The sequence below is a fragment of the Populus alba genome, chromosome 4, assembly GCF_005239225.2.
Source record: "Populus alba chromosome 4, ASM523922v2, whole genome shotgun sequence".
Classification (NCBI taxonomy): domain Eukaryota; kingdom Viridiplantae; phylum Streptophyta; class Magnoliopsida; order Malpighiales; family Salicaceae; genus Populus; species Populus alba.
Window position 1 is genome coordinate 7,106,426 of NC_133287.1, and position 15,493 is coordinate 7,121,918.

At 34.5% G+C, this 15,493-nt stretch overlaps 2 protein-coding genes across 2 annotated transcripts; one reads left to right on the forward strand and one right to left on the reverse strand.

Annotated features, from left to right (window-relative positions):
* Positions 1-242: 242 nt before the first annotated feature.
* On the forward strand, positions 243-4,798 carry LOC118030275 (transmembrane 9 superfamily member 4-like). The gene is made up of 8 exons (XM_035034331.2): positions 243-518; positions 1,338-1,378; positions 1,455-2,040; positions 2,139-2,276; positions 2,389-2,545; positions 3,342-3,826; positions 4,221-4,467; positions 4,561-4,798. Exons 1-7 carry the CDS (start codon positions 367-369, stop codon positions 4,438-4,440), a joined length of 1,779 nt encoding a protein of 592 aa, XP_034890222.1. The 5' UTR covers positions 243-366; the 3' UTR covers positions 4,441-4,467; positions 4,561-4,798.
* Positions 4,799-6,107: 1,309 nt separating this feature from the next.
* LOC118030276 (uncharacterized) lies at positions 6,108-14,414 on the reverse strand. Its single transcript, XM_035034333.2, has 16 exons — positions 14,100-14,414; positions 13,829-13,873; positions 13,657-13,697; positions 13,470-13,551; positions 13,250-13,294; positions 12,676-12,732; positions 11,644-11,703; positions 11,429-11,556; positions 10,829-11,096; positions 10,663-10,729; positions 9,707-9,777; positions 9,537-9,626; positions 8,522-8,630; positions 7,288-7,379; positions 6,938-7,043; positions 6,108-6,457 (listed from the first exon to the last, which is right to left on the reverse strand). The coding sequence occupies exons 1-16, from the start codon at positions 14,232-14,234 to the stop codon at positions 6,333-6,335; spliced, it is 1,521 nt and encodes a 506-aa protein (XP_034890224.1). The 5' UTR covers positions 14,235-14,414; the 3' UTR covers positions 6,108-6,332.
* Positions 14,415-15,493: the final 1,079 nt, after the last annotated feature.

Below are 15,493 nucleotides of genomic sequence, written 5' to 3' on the forward strand. Positions count from 1 at the left end.
AATAAATACAAAAATACCAAGTTTAATTTCCAAATAAGTTAAAGAGATGAACATTAAAGTAAAAATATGATATTTTTGGGATGCCCAATACTTAATTATTTTGAAAAAAAATTAGACTTAAAAATTCAAGGTTGAGAATTTTCAAGAATAGAAAAATCATTAAAACCAAAATTTAAATTAAAAAAATGACCTTAATGAGAAGTCAATTACTCGCCTTGTTATTGTTAATTAAAGAAGGCCTCTTTTTGACACGAAGGTTAACCGTTTTAGCGTCTTGAAGTCTTCTTCGAGCCACAGCCTGAAAAGTATCCATCTTTATAACTCTCTATCTCTCTATGCTCTGTTTATGAGTTACAGAGAGCGAAAATGGAGATGAAACTAGTGCTTTGTTTGGTAGTCTCTATTTTGATCCTATGCAATGTGACCCGTGTTAGATCAGATGCATCTAATAATCGTTACAAAGTAGGTGATGATGTCCCTCTTTATGTTAACAAAGTTGGACCTTTTCACAATCCCAGGTAATCCAATTCTCTGTCTTTTGCAGTTTTGATTAGCTCAAGGATGTCGGTTTTGTGGGTTGTCTTCAAGTTTGTGACTTTTTGATGATTTGGGATGGTGGGGACTGTGGGATTTGGATAGAAATGAAATTTTGGATTGGTTTCTTTAATTGTTGTGGATCTGAGCTTATGGTAAAGTGGATCTGGGTTTGTTTTTCTAAAGAAGAAGATCAAAGATTGGAACTTGGACTTGAACATGAAAATGTTGTTGATGTCGGTTAGGTACTAATTAAGTTGGAAATCTAACAATGCTTAGTGGTTCTACAAGGAGCTGGTTAATTTTGTGTTGGGGAGATAGTTTAGTGGGATTCGAAAATGCAAGTTTTTGGATAGAGAAATCTGCAACCTAGGAAAGGTTGTTTGTAAAAGAACAGAATAATGTATGTAGGAGGTGATTTGTATTTCTGTTTTTTTCTTGTGAGGTGGAAAATTTTATTTAGGGGCTTATTTCTTTGTTAATGCTGAAAATTAGATTTCAGTTTTAGATCCTACAAGCAATCGAAAGAACTCTTTTCCTTACCCAAAATTATGCTGGAAGATTTAACTATATTTTCTGAGTCCACTCTAGATTACATGTGTATTTGCTTTGATTTAGAAGGCATGGCTGGTGGTGAGTTGGGTGGTTTGAATTAGATAGGAAACTTACAAGTTATAAGTGCTCATATCATCCCAATTTTTTGGTTTTTTATACTGAGATTTTAACCGTTGAACTATGAACTTTTTAAAGTATTTTTTAATCATAATTGTCTGATATTGTTTCTTTCTTGTTCTTTCTGTCAGTGAAACATACCGGTATTTCGATCTTCCTTTCTGTTCATCAGGTTTGCGTCAATTTATATTATTCCTACTTTAATTCTATGTTTTACTGTGGAAGTTTGCTGATGATATTTATTACAGGTCCTACAAAGGACAAGAAGGAAGCCCTTGGTGAACTGTTGAACGGGGATCGTTTAGTGACTGCCCCATACAAACTTGACTTTTTAAATGACAAAGACTCTGAAATTGCTTGCAAAAAAAGGCTGACAAAGGAGCAAGTTGCTCAGTTCCGAGAAGCAGTTTCCAAGGACTACTACTTCCAAATGTACTACGATGACTTGCCCATTTGGGGTTTCATAGGGAAAGTTGAAAAGGAAGGCAAGAATGACCCTAGCGAATACAAATATTACCTCTTTAAGCATCTTCACTTCACCATCTTTTACAACAAGGATCGTGTCATTGAGATAGCTGCACTATCCGATCAGAAAAATGTTGTGGAGCTGACTGAAAATAAGGAAGTTAATGTGGAGTTCATGTATTCAGTTAAATGGAAGGAAACAGAAATTCCATATGAGAACAGGATGGAGAAATATTCACATTCTTCTTCACTGCCTCATCATTTGGAAATTCATTGGTTCTCAATTATTAACTCATGTGTGACTGTTCTCCTCTTGACTGGTTTTCTTGCAACAATTCTCATGCGAGTCCTGAAGAATGATTTTGTCAAGTAAGAACATGTTAATGATTTATGTTGTTAGAACATGTCTACTAACATTGTTTAAGCTTTCTGGTTTATTTATTTGGTGATGCTCCCATTTACAATAGGTATGCTCACGATGAGGAGTCAGCTGAAGACCAAGAAGAGACCGGGTGGAAGTACATCCATGGTGATGTATTTAGATATCCAAAGTATAAGTCTGTGCTTGCAGCGGCAGTTGGCTCTGGCACCCAGCTGTTTACTCTGTAAGTTTAACTTCAAAGCTGTGCGTGTGGGGTTTCTGTCTCAAACCTTGTTTTTAATTATTGTATGTTGCTGAGCAACCTGCTAACTTTGTCTATATACATACTTTGCCAGCACAACTTTCATTTTCTTACTCGCTCTAGTTGGTGTATTTTATCCTTATAATCGTGGAGCTCTTTTCACCGCCCTGGTTGTCATATATGCCCTCACAGCTGGAATTGCTGGCTACACTGCAGCCTCTTTCTTTTGCCAACTGGAAGGAACAAACTGGGTAAGTGATCATGAACTCCTTTCTCATTGCCTTCTGCACACATCATTGTCATTGCTGGGAATGCCCTTGAAACTTGTTATTACTGTGTCTCCCAGGGTATTCAAATTCAAATTCAGTAACATGCATATTGGAATTCTCAATGTTTATTTGGAATGTGTTTGGTTTTGAGAGAAATGCTTCATAGAAATTAGCTTAAGCATGGAAAATGGTTTTTCAGAATGTGGTTGATTTTTTTATAAATGCTTAGTGGAAATTGGCTTAAGCATGGACAAGGGGGTCAAAACCACCTACTCTGTGAAATTTTTTATCACTTGATAACTGAATTGTTTTTCTCACTTAATAACTGAACCATATGGGATGTGAAAGGTAAGCTTTTTGAAAGAAGAAAGTGCATGGAAACAGTGTACTTGAAAATTGATGGTGTACTGCTGCCTGAAGGCTTGCAGTACATTTGAAAAGGCGATCTTAAGGAGACAATAAGTTAGATTTCAACATTCAAGATTACAGTTGAATATAAGTTTACATGAAATGAAACTATGTAGACTTTGATAGGAGTGCAATTGACAATTTTATGCTGGTTGCGGCTTAGTGAAAATTAGCATGGCCAGCATTCATTAGAACTATGATATTGATGTTCATTGGTCATTATTATAATGATGTAAGCATTTTTCAGTGGCATCGTTGTAATTTTTTGTGATCCTATATCCTCTTTTATCGCAAAACTTCTTACTCTAGAAACTACCATTCAACTTTGAGACATGCTAGGCCAAACAGTTCTGAAATTTTGGTGTGGCAGGTCAGGAACTTGCTGTTAACTGGAGGTCTGTTTTGCGGACCTCTGCTCCTCACGTTCAGCTTTCTTAATACTGTTGCAATCACATATAGTGCCACTGCAGCATTGCCTTTTGGAACCATAGTGGTGATATTTCTTATTTGGGCTTTGGTAACAACACCATTGCTGGTACTTGGCGGGATTGCTGGGAAGAACAGCAAGGCTGAGTTTCAGGCTCCATGCCGCACCACTAAATATCCCAGAGAGATTCCTTTGTTGCCTTGGTACCGGAAAACACTTCCTCAGATGGCCATGGCTGGGTTCTTACCTTTCAGTGCAATCTATATCGAACTTTACTACATATTTGCCAGTGTTTGGGGTCACAGGATCTACACCATATACAGCATCTTGTTCATTGTCTTCATCATTCTCTTGATTGTCACTGCTTTTATAACAGTGGCATTGACATATTTCCAACTTGCTGCTGAAGACCATGAGTGGTGGTGGAGGTATGTTTTACCGATCAATATAATGTTCACTTATAAAATATCAATGTCTCTAAGGTTATTGGTTCAATTTTACATCATTGTCTGCAAAATTATTCATCTTTGTTTTTCTTTTCGAACTTGTAGTGATATTTTAGCAGATTGTGTTACTTATATATGCTTTCTCACTGTTGGATGTTATCTAAATTGCTCGAACTATCCAAGTCATATTGTAAATCTGGCATCATTTGTGTTGTGTTACAGACTTTCCAGACATAACGGTCCCCTAGCATGCTTTTCATCACCCATTGCATGAATTTGCCTCACGTTTTCTGCGAATTGTCTTGTTTTAGAAGGATATCTGATTGCCTGAACCGTCTTTCTACACACTCACTATCATGTCTTTGGTTTTTGTCAGGTCTTTCCTCTGTGGTGGATCAACTGGATTGTTCATTTATGGCTATTGCTTGTATTACTACTTTGCAAGATCGGATATGTCCGGCTTCATGCAAACCTCATTTTTCTTTGGCTACATGGCCTGCGTTTGTTATGGTTTCTTCCTCATGCTTGGCTCCATTGGTTTCCGTGCTTCTTTATTTTTTGTCCGCCACATTTACCGTTCAATCAAGTGCGAATAGCAAGTCATACGGTCTTCATCATGTTCAGTGAGTGGGCCCCTTTCCTTTCTCTTCACTGTAGAGAGCTCTGCACATTTTTCTATACATGAATGTTGTCTTATAGAATCTCTTATGCTACAGGAGGAGATGAAGCAGGTGGCTTGGAAGACATGCTCTGGGATTTGAAGGGCTTTATGCACTGCCTTGGAGAATGATTGCACATTACATGTAGGACTTTTTGTTATATTATCTCTTATAGTCGAATATGTAGGACTTTATATCATGCAGTGCTTCAATGTGAGCACAAGCTGTCTGTTCTGACTTTTGAGTGTATTGCAAGGCATTAACCGTTATTTAACGGAACCCTTTTTCAGTGCTATATTGCTGTTAAGTGCGTGTGTTACAAATGATTCAAGATAATGATAGCTACACATATTATTTTAACACTTGTTTTTTTTTTTTTTAAATATATTAAAATAATATTTTTTTTTTAGGTTTTAAAATTTATTTTTGAAATTAATACATCAAAATAATTTAAAATTATAAAAAATATTTTTTAAAAAATAAAAATATTTTAAAATAATTTTTGAACACGACTGTAGCTGAGAGCAGCACTTTGAAAATTCTTTTTCGACAATTTGTTCTCTAGCACTTTGAAAGACTTCTATGCCGCTAAGAAAAAAGAACAAGAAGGTGGTTACCAGCTGTCGAACATTAGCATTAACAAAATAATATAAAAGCGGCTGTGTTTTTACAGCCCCTTTTTGCCTTTTTTTTTTTTTTTTTTTTTTTAAGATTGAATTTTATAATTTATTATGGTCTATTATTTTATATAATTAGCTTATACATATGACGGGTTAACTAGTAGATTTGAGTTTTTTATATATATAATTTTTTAATTTTTTTTAATTTTATCATTTGAAAGTATGTTTCATTATTTATTTTGATTTTTTTCTATAATGTTATTTTAGTCTTTATGAACTTGGATCACAGGTTTAACAAGTTAACCTAGTTAGACTTGTGATTTATTTCAATTAGCTTTTTTATGAGGTTATTTCGGTTTCATGAACTCGAGTCAAGTATTTTGCCGGTTAACCCAAGTAAATTCAGATTTTTTATTGTCATGTTTTTAAATTATATCATTTAATAATAGATTTATTGAAAATTAGTTTTCATGATTTGTTTTGATTTACTTTCTACAAGGTTATTACAATTTCATGATCTGAGTCATAGTTTTGGCAAGTTAATCGGGTTTTACTTGAATAATTTTTTTTTTATTTATTTTCTATGAAGATTATACCTACCGATCTTTATTTTGTAAGTTAGCTCACATCAATTTTTTTTATCTCATTTTATTTTTTAAAGATAATTAAATTAAATTTTATAATTTATTATGTTTAAAATTATAATTCGAGTCACAAATTTAACAGATTAATCTAAATTAACACTAATCAATTTAATATTTTGTTTTTAAAAAAAAAATTCTTAAATTTTTATGAGTAAAACTAATTTTTCGAAGTTATCTTTAAATTTATTAATCATATCAGTTCAATCCTGCACAATTTAAAAGTTTTTTTTATATTAGAAAAACATTAACATGGATGTTTCTTTTGCATGTTAAAAAAAAATTTAATCCAATGCACGCAAAAATCTTGTAAATTTTCTATAGAAGCATTTGCTTTACCATATTTGACCAAAAAAACAGCACTTTAATTAAATGAACCAGACAGTTCTTATCATACAGTATCCGACCTTCGGAAAACTGACTGAAATTGTACACACCACAAGCAGTCCTAACACATTGTTGCACAACTTTAGACTCTAAAAACACTCTTCTCAGCATCGCCTCTCTTCTGCTACTCCCCATGATGAGAGAGAGAGAGGGAGAGCGCATGGCGATTGAACATAACAATTTACTCTCCCGTTCTCTCTTTTATCGTTGTCTCTGCTGAGTCGTAGGCAGCATCAGCTGAAGAAGTGTCAATATCGTTCAATCCCAGCTCCTCATTCTGTTCCCAGGACCTCTCGTATTCCTCATCTGAAAATAGCAAAATACACGATGAAGTCATCAAGAGGAAAATGCAGTGATTTGACACGGGAAGACTTGATGAACAATCAGTTTAGACATAAAATTGCAGAGTGAAACAAATTACATGCACCATCTTTGAAGTAACTAAATTCACTGAATTTTACATCTGAATAAAAAATCCAGAGCATGACTTCTGAAACATAATAAGCTCCTCGGAAGCAAATTACATTCCTTTCAAAACTAAGGTTTTTTAAAAAAAATAAAAAATGCAATGAATTGTTAGTTCCCAGAGTACTATACTAGTTCAAACACATTTCTTCAATGCTCTCTTCAATTGTTTGTCGTGTAATGTTTTCATTTCAAACTATAAACGTGTTTCTAGGAATCTATATATGTATTTCTGAAGCAAACAAGCATCCATATAGACCTATCATCAAAATTTTGTATAAGACATTGAACCTGCCAAGACAGTAAGGAAAAAGAACTCACATGATAACTGATGGTCATCTTTGATATTGTCAGTAGCTGGGGCTATAAAAGAATTTGCCAATGCATCATCAAGAATCAAAGTCCAAGGTTCTTCCACATTTAGAAGCTGAAACATATATAAAACAAATCATGAATAATACCGGTGAAGGTCAAAACTCAAAATATAACAAGTAATTACCAATGTCTTGATTAAAATGAAATTGCAGGACTATGATCACAGTGCCATGATCCAAACCTAGATCCTAGAAATTTGCAATTTTCGAATAAATGAAGATCATCCAAAACATGTTGGGCTGATTGTACAATTAACACTTGGATTGCAATTTCGATAACCATATACCACATTTTACCTTGTTTAACCTTAATTTAAAGTCTTGCCACTTGCTTTTTTTGGATCCATCAAGGCTATCTCCAAAAGTAAATCCATGAATTCTCTCAATACCTGCACATGTAAAGCATACATGTAATGATTTCCTAAACTTAAGCTGGAAAATGGAAGTCCATATAGTGAATCGGATAGTACATGTCATTTTCTTTTCAGAGAAAGTTGACACTAATTAAACTTATACTGCAATGAAGATGTGATAAATAAAGCAGGACAAAAACAGAAAAACCACACCCAACCAATGCCTGAAAATATTTTCATATAAAACAGAACTCCCAAGGATTACATTTTAACACACATATACATGAGTTCTTATAAGAGTTCCAAAAAGATGCACAGTCCAAAAAAGAGAGTTACAGCTTGCAAGCTTGGAAAATCTTGGGTGGGGTTTACTGTGTTCTAAGGAAAATGGCTAGAAGAGCAGAAATCAACATGAAACTGGGATCTAATTTAGTCAGTGTTCAGTGTCCAGAAGGAAATCACACTTCAGTGGTAGCATGATCTAGAGTGGATACTCAGAAGAAAATCATGACAGAAGGTAAATTAATATCTTTGGCTCGACATCATTCAGTTCTACAGAAAGGAATATTCACCATTTCTAAGTAAACGTCACTCTTTAGTTGAAAAGATTACTATTGTGGACAAGGAAACAATTGAAGTTGACAAAAGTTGTAGGAAAGATAGAGCACAAATAAGGGGAAAGACGCTTAAAGAAAATGAAGGAAAGGCGTCACACAAAAAGAAGCTTAGGGTTTCAGTACTTTCAAACCTTTTTTCTGGAATTAAGGGCAAAGCTGAAGTGATTTGCACAGTTGGAAAAAAAAAAGGTAAAATTTCCTAAAAGTGATAACCAGCATTTAGTTAACTGGAGATGCCAAGCAATAATATAAGATGCAAATGTTGTAAGAACAAAAATGATATTCATAGTATAGAATTTGAAAAGATAATTGCAAACTGGTCATTGTGGTCTGTTGTCTGACCAACAATAAGATGTGAACACAGCAGGATCATTATTCATGTCCCAGGAGGGGACTGGGCTGGAACTTTGTCTATTCCAAGGTAGCAGTGACAAATATTGGGTCAGATGCCAGATATATTTGGGGAAAAAAAGTTACTACAGAAATTAAAAACAAATTCAAGAGCATTTATAAAATGATAGGATGACTGAAACAGGTGCGAGATGTAATAATAATACTCACTTTCACTAATTTGTGTGACCAGACCTTCAACAGTTGTAACAAGGCCACCCAAAGTCCCACTAGCCAGCTCCAAGTCAAGCTCTGGGACTTTCACACCTGCAGTATCTGACTGATAAAACCAAAATACTGTTAGAGAGTGGTTTGTAACATCTTGCAGAACACTAAGTATTGAGCAAGGGTAAAGGCAGAAAGAAACAGTGACTCCACTTTCTCCATCACCAGTAGACAATACATGTAACTGATTTAAATGTGTATTTAAGTATATTTCACACTTGCAGTATCCTCAATATTCTAAGTCAAACAATAAAAATATTAATCCGATTCCATTTAGACAACACCAGTAGTAACATCCACTCTTCCAGCAATGGACAGTCAGTATATGCAGAGCCACGCAGCAAAACACAAAAAGAATGCGAAATTAGAAATGAAACTACACAGAAAAAATGATCAACTGCACAGAAAAATGTTTGTTTTGATCACACTATACAGCAAAATGTTTGTTTCATTCCTTTACATGAACATGTTTTGTGCCGTGCATGCCATACACAGACTAGGAGATTTGATGAAAAACCCTCCCCCAGCTCTAGATTGGTTTCATGATATCCTCTTCAGGCCTCTATTGCCCATAAGAACAAAGCTAATGGAACAGCAGGCAACGCAAAATTGATAACAGGATAATCATCTATTTGCCCAAATGGTCCCAATGTTAGCAGCCCAAAATTGTGGGCACAGGTCAAGAACTTCTTGTCTCCTAGAATCACTTCCACATGGTCCTCACTGGCACCTCTCTTCCTTGTCTTTCAAGATGCTCCTTTCAGTGGAGAGGTATAAACAATTGGAATTAAAATTTACTCCGCAATAGCAGCTCAACTCAGCCAAGCCTCAATCCAAAATAGTGGAGTTGGCAAGGGAAACTTGGAAAATTGAAAGGGGATTCTGTGACTAGAAAACCAGCATAATAGGGAATTTATTGTATCACAAAAAAAAAAAAAGATTATATAAAAGACGAGCAAACCTTTATCACATCACGGCTTAGGTCATTTGCATTCTTCACACACAAAGTGATTGTCTTTCCTTTTTCAGGAATTCGACCACCAGGCTTCAACTGCATGGTAGATAATTTTTAAAATCATTCCATGGAAAAGAGACTAGAAAGTAAGAACATGACACCACAAAAGCACAAACCTCAGAATTTCGGTAACCACAGGAATCACAAGTAGATGCCATGACAATTACTTCTTGGAAGTATGGAATATCTGCTTGAAGTTAAGACCCACAATCTTCATCCACTATAACAGCAATATGCTCTAACAATGCTCTAACATTTAAGGATCAAAATTCGTATCATAATGCTTTCGATGAGTTCATCCTTATAAAGGAAGCATTCAATTGAATTTTGTTAGATGAGTTCTACACAGCAACTAATATGGTCAAATTTCACAAAACTGCAATCCTTTACAGTTTATTTTAGCAATTGAGAATGTTGAAGGAAAAATAAGTCAGTGACGGGGGAAGTTGCAGAAGGTACCAATTAAACAATTCCTTGAGACAGTTATCTTGAATCATAAACCAGGTGTTAACCTCAAGACTGCTATTCTCACACAGAAAATTCCATGAAATACAGTTGGGAAACACGGTCCACCATAATCATTCAATGCTCTCTTAGACAACTCTTGTCAATAAGCTCAACAAGTGTAAATCTATCAGCAAATAGCAAAAAGTGAACATTTCAAGCAAGAAACAATTAGCTACTGATAAGTGCCTGCCCATAAAATAATATTGTAGCAGCACCCCTACATACTAAATAGTGGACAATGCCTGATTAAAAGATGGATATCATAATGAATTCAAACGCCAGGTTTAGATAATGAGATCAGATTACCTTGCCCTTCCCCACCAGCCGAACTGCAACGCCTTAACTTTAAGTTAACTCAGTGCCAAACTACTTGGCCTTTAAATTATTCTTTTCATGCTTCTCCATAAATAAATTTCCAATAAACTTTTGGCAGGCCCATTAAACAGTCTTATAATATTCTGAACTCAAACTAGAAACTTACAACATTTCCAGCAAAGAAGACAAGATGATTGATAAAAGGAACTAAATCATCAACAACAAGAAATGGAACAATGGTCAAGGATACTGGTGACAAACATTCGAGTCTCACAACTGCTGGCACAAGATCCACAGGTTGATGGGAAAGTCATCACCTGACATAAGGAAGGATGTGTCAAAGAATATGATATATATGAGACAATTTCCTTCGTTGTATAATATATTTAATGATTGCAATTGACAATCACATTTACCTCTTCCGGTGCAGAGTACCGAAATATGGCTTCAGCAATTTCTGAACTATTACTTTGAGCAATGGCCCGATGACCAGCTGCCGCTCCAACTGATCCATGAGGTTCTCTTCGCATCTGATCAGAAACATTGTTGGTCACTTCTGATGATGGTCCATCACCAGGTACTCCCATTTGTGTTTGGCCAACTTGATAGCCCAGTGCTACTTGCTGCTCTGGTGTTCGCTCGTAAAACTTTATATTCATTGATGGATCGGGGGATGGAGCAAACCTGTTTATCAAATATTGTTATATTCTAATTTAAATGTAATAGAATCACCCCAAGGTTTGTTTAATATGCCATAATACATGATAGAAAAACAAGATCCCAGCCCATGTCAGCCAAAGCAAGATGATTTTAATCATCAGCGAGAAATCACAATAAAATATCAACCTCTAGATTGTCAAAACTTTAAAAGGTAGGGGTCTGTGTGTGTGCCTGAGAGAGAGAGTGTGTGGGGGGGGGGGGGTTTACATTGCTCAGCAGGGAACAAAGAAGAAAAATATATACAGTTCCTGTACCAAAGGAGGGAACAAATGCTCAAGTTTAAGACAGCCTCTTACAGGTTCTCAATGAAGCTGTTTCCAGCAGGATCATCCAGGATGAATTTGAATGATGAATCCCCAGCTGCACAAGCTCTCAATTTCAACAAGAACTGGTCTATTGCTTCAGCAGTCTTTGGATCCACTTTCTGGTAACAAAAGAAATAACATTGAGGAAACAGAAAATGGCAGATTAAACATCATCAAACAACAGTGATATCAAAGTTATCATTCACCTTGCGTTCTTCTTGGAGTGCCTGCAATTCATCAGCAGCCCGTACCAAAATCCCTTCAATCTAAAAGAATTATGCCAAACAAGAGATGGTTTAAATATTCAAAGGAAGATATAAAATACTCTAGGAACATACAGGAAATAATAGAAACATAATCTTCAAGTAACATATGCAGCAAAAAGCATGGTCAAAGTAAAAGCATGATATCCGGGGTGAATGAGTTGTTCAAAGTTGGCATGATGCACCAGAAGCAATTCAGAGGAACACAGCAAACACTAATCAGAAATTCACCCATCCAATGGCATTAAACTTTCACACCACACAATTTTTCACTGCCATGGTCCTTTCTGAAATTGGTATCATGGTCAGAGATCAAGATTCAGAACAACAAACATGTAAAAGGAAGTTTTATGTTGAAGTTGAAAGCAGTAACAATCTTGTCAAAGGCATGCAGAGACAAATCTCTCATTGCAATATCTAACTGAACTTATCTTTCTGGTGAAAGTAAATATAAGCAGCATAAGGTTTGATTTCAAATGTAGTTCTAGCCAACATCTTTCAGAGGAGCGAGCACTACTAAATCATCATCTATTTTTCTCCATAATACAATTTAAGGAAAAAAAAAGGGAGATCAAGTACCAATCACTATACAGATGGCTATCTCCTTGTAGCATTCAAGATATGACTTCCCAAAACAATAAAATAAATAAAAATAGAACCAGCCAGCCATCAAGTTTAAGATGACAAATAAAAAGGTTAAAAAGTCATCATTCTGTTTCTCTAAACTGTTCACTCTTGTAATCCATCACATTTATTTCTGATGGTATTGTTTTTCACTCCCCCTTAACAAAAAGAAATGTCAGAGAGATGTCACCAAATTTAATCATGCACAGAAACAGTTTTCAGTTTCCACAAAATCAGAGCATCAGGACAGGGGAGGGACGGATATCAACAGACTGAAGCCATCAACAAAATGAAGGATGATGGAAAGTGTAAACTAGTAAAACTGAAAGAAAACTAGGGTCTGAAGCATACCGTTGATAAACTGCCACGTTGTGCTTCTGGAGGAATCTCAAAATCCAATTCAGGAATCTGCAAGTGATAGATAAAAGAATGAAAGGAAATGATGTCAATGCATCATCCACCAGTTAAATTATTTTCTTGAAAAAAAAGCAGAAGGATGATGGAAAGCATTCTATGATTGAAAGATTCTCATAATTCTATTTTCATTTCCTAAAGTAGGAAGTTCGTTTTTAGGATAAAATGATGCATTGTTCACAATATAAGAAAGGATGACATAAATTTTGCAGAAAGCTTGTTGATACCAGTTTATCTTCACTATGACTTAAGGCCTCAACCAAACTATAATCATTAATTCTAATGAAAAATTCTGTCCAGACTAAAGAAACAGAACTAGTATCCAAGAGAAGAAAAAAAAACAAGACCAAGATCAAAATCAGAAAGATACATGCATTGAATTGCTAAAGAAGTTAACCAATCTGGCTTTTAATAAAGTTATAAGCTCAATAGAATATCAGAAAGCTAGGAATTGTTAAGTAAAAAAAATAATGTAAACCTAATATAACAAGTAGGATCAAGTAAAAGGTACCTTTATCGTGGCAGACTCAGATTTTACAACTTGTCGATTAAGAATCTGCATTGTCAGACATACAATTTTGTTCGGTTATCAAAGTGCATCTTCTTCAAATTTGATATGATGCTCAGCAAAGCAGTGGAAAACAAACTCGTACAACTAGAGCTTCTACACATTATACCAAAACATAACCTTTTTTTGGTTTTGTTGTTCTTGAAAGACAAAAGAAAACAACCTTTTGATCGCCTGATGGGATATCTAAAGAATAACAACACCCGCGCGGCTGAATTTCACCGGCAAACTGAACTTCATTGTTCCTAATAACAAATAAAGGAATAAAAAAAATTAGAAATTTAAACTAAAATGGTATATCCTCAGCAACAAAAAATAAAATAAAATAAAATTCCCCCCAGCCCACCTACCTCTCACCACAATGTGAGCATTCAAAGGCAGATAACAATATCTGCAAGCACAAAATTAAGTAAGGCTCATTTATAATTAACACAACCAAAACTAGAACTTCTAAAGCAAAACCCTCACAAACAAAAACCAGAATTGATCCTTATAGGTAGCAAATTACAAGGAATACAATACCTTTCTAAAATGTGGAATTAATGTCAACAAAAACCTTGAGGTTCCCTGTTAGCAACAAACACACAACATTAGCTAGTGTCAAAAACAAAGGCAAGCATCAAACTTTAACAAATAACAAACCAAAATAACCAAAACCCATTTTACTTTATCAAATTCTAGTTAACGGGTATCTCACAATTCACCTAAAATCAATCAAAATCCAAACATTTTTCTAAAACACCAACATGAAAGAGACACAAAGAAACTTGAGGAAGAAAGAGAGTGGAAATACATTTTCACGACAACGCATACAGAGACTTTCAACTTCATAAAGAGGGACATCAATGTCATTATTATCTGCTGTAGAGATAGCTTCAACAACTGATCTCACGTCCACTATTTGCTCCTTGTTATCCCTGCCTTCCATTTTTTTCTCTGTTATTATTAACTTAAGCAACTCTCTCTCTCTCTCTCTTGTTTGCAGTGAAACACAAGATAAAGCTGAAGAAGAAAGCAGCAAAGAAGCAAACTTCTGTAGAATCTAAACGAAGGGAAGGTACGAGAAGGAATGTAGAGGGCAAGGTCGTTGAGAAACGGCTAGAAGTTACTTCTTATTGTAATTTAGGGTAGTTAATAGCATTTTTGAAGAAGAGAGAAAAGCCCAATTCAAATCGTAGGTCTGGGCCCATGTTAACAGAAACATTATTTATTGATTAGGCCCAACAGTTTTTCATTCCCAGAGAGGGAGATAAAATAGTGAAGAAAGAGGCATAAAACCCCTGCTATCGAGTCATAAAGACATATAATAATGAGCATTATACAGTGACAGTTAAGGAGGATGTTGTTGTAGTTTGCTGGTCATTTGGAAGGGAATAAGGAGATTGTTGTTCTTGATGGCTAAAAAAGCAAGAGAGAACATATCGTGAAGTTACGAGTGTTCTTAACTTAATGCTCTGATACTATATAAGAGCAAAGGAATAACAAGAAAAGGAGAGAGAGAGAGAGAGAGAGAGAGAAGAAGGAGAATTTGGCAGAAAATATAATATTCTTTCCCTGTAAGTTCTTGTATTAGACTAGAAATCTATACTAAGCCACGGGTCGGTTTTTTTTTTTTTAAGAATAATGTCTAGATATTGCAAATGTATTTCAAAGAAATAAAAAAAAAATGTAAACTGAACTCAAGTTATAGGCATGATTTGATTTAATGGATCATTTTATTTTAATCAGAGAATAAAAAATTAGCGATGATAATAAATATATTAAATAAAAAAATATTATGATAAACTAGAAAAAAATCTTTAGACATTTGTAGTTGGATAAAAATAGACAAAATAAACCTTGCTTGAGTTCAACCTAATATAACATAATATACATGTAATCTTAGGCAATAAAAAATAAATCAATCCAAGTTAAATGTGAAAATTTGTGGTTTAAATTATGAGATTAAATAATATGACAGAAATAAAATTTAAAAAAAATCATAAAGTTAGTTTTTTTAAAAAAAATAATAATATCTAATAAAAAAATAAAAAAATAAATTAATTTTTTAAACTCGTAACTTAAATTATTAAAAAAATAAAAAAATTTAATCACTAATAAATTATATGTCAAATGATGAGTTACTAATATTATTATTATTATTATCGTTACTATTAATAGGATGTAACCCTTATTGAATGAGTCCGA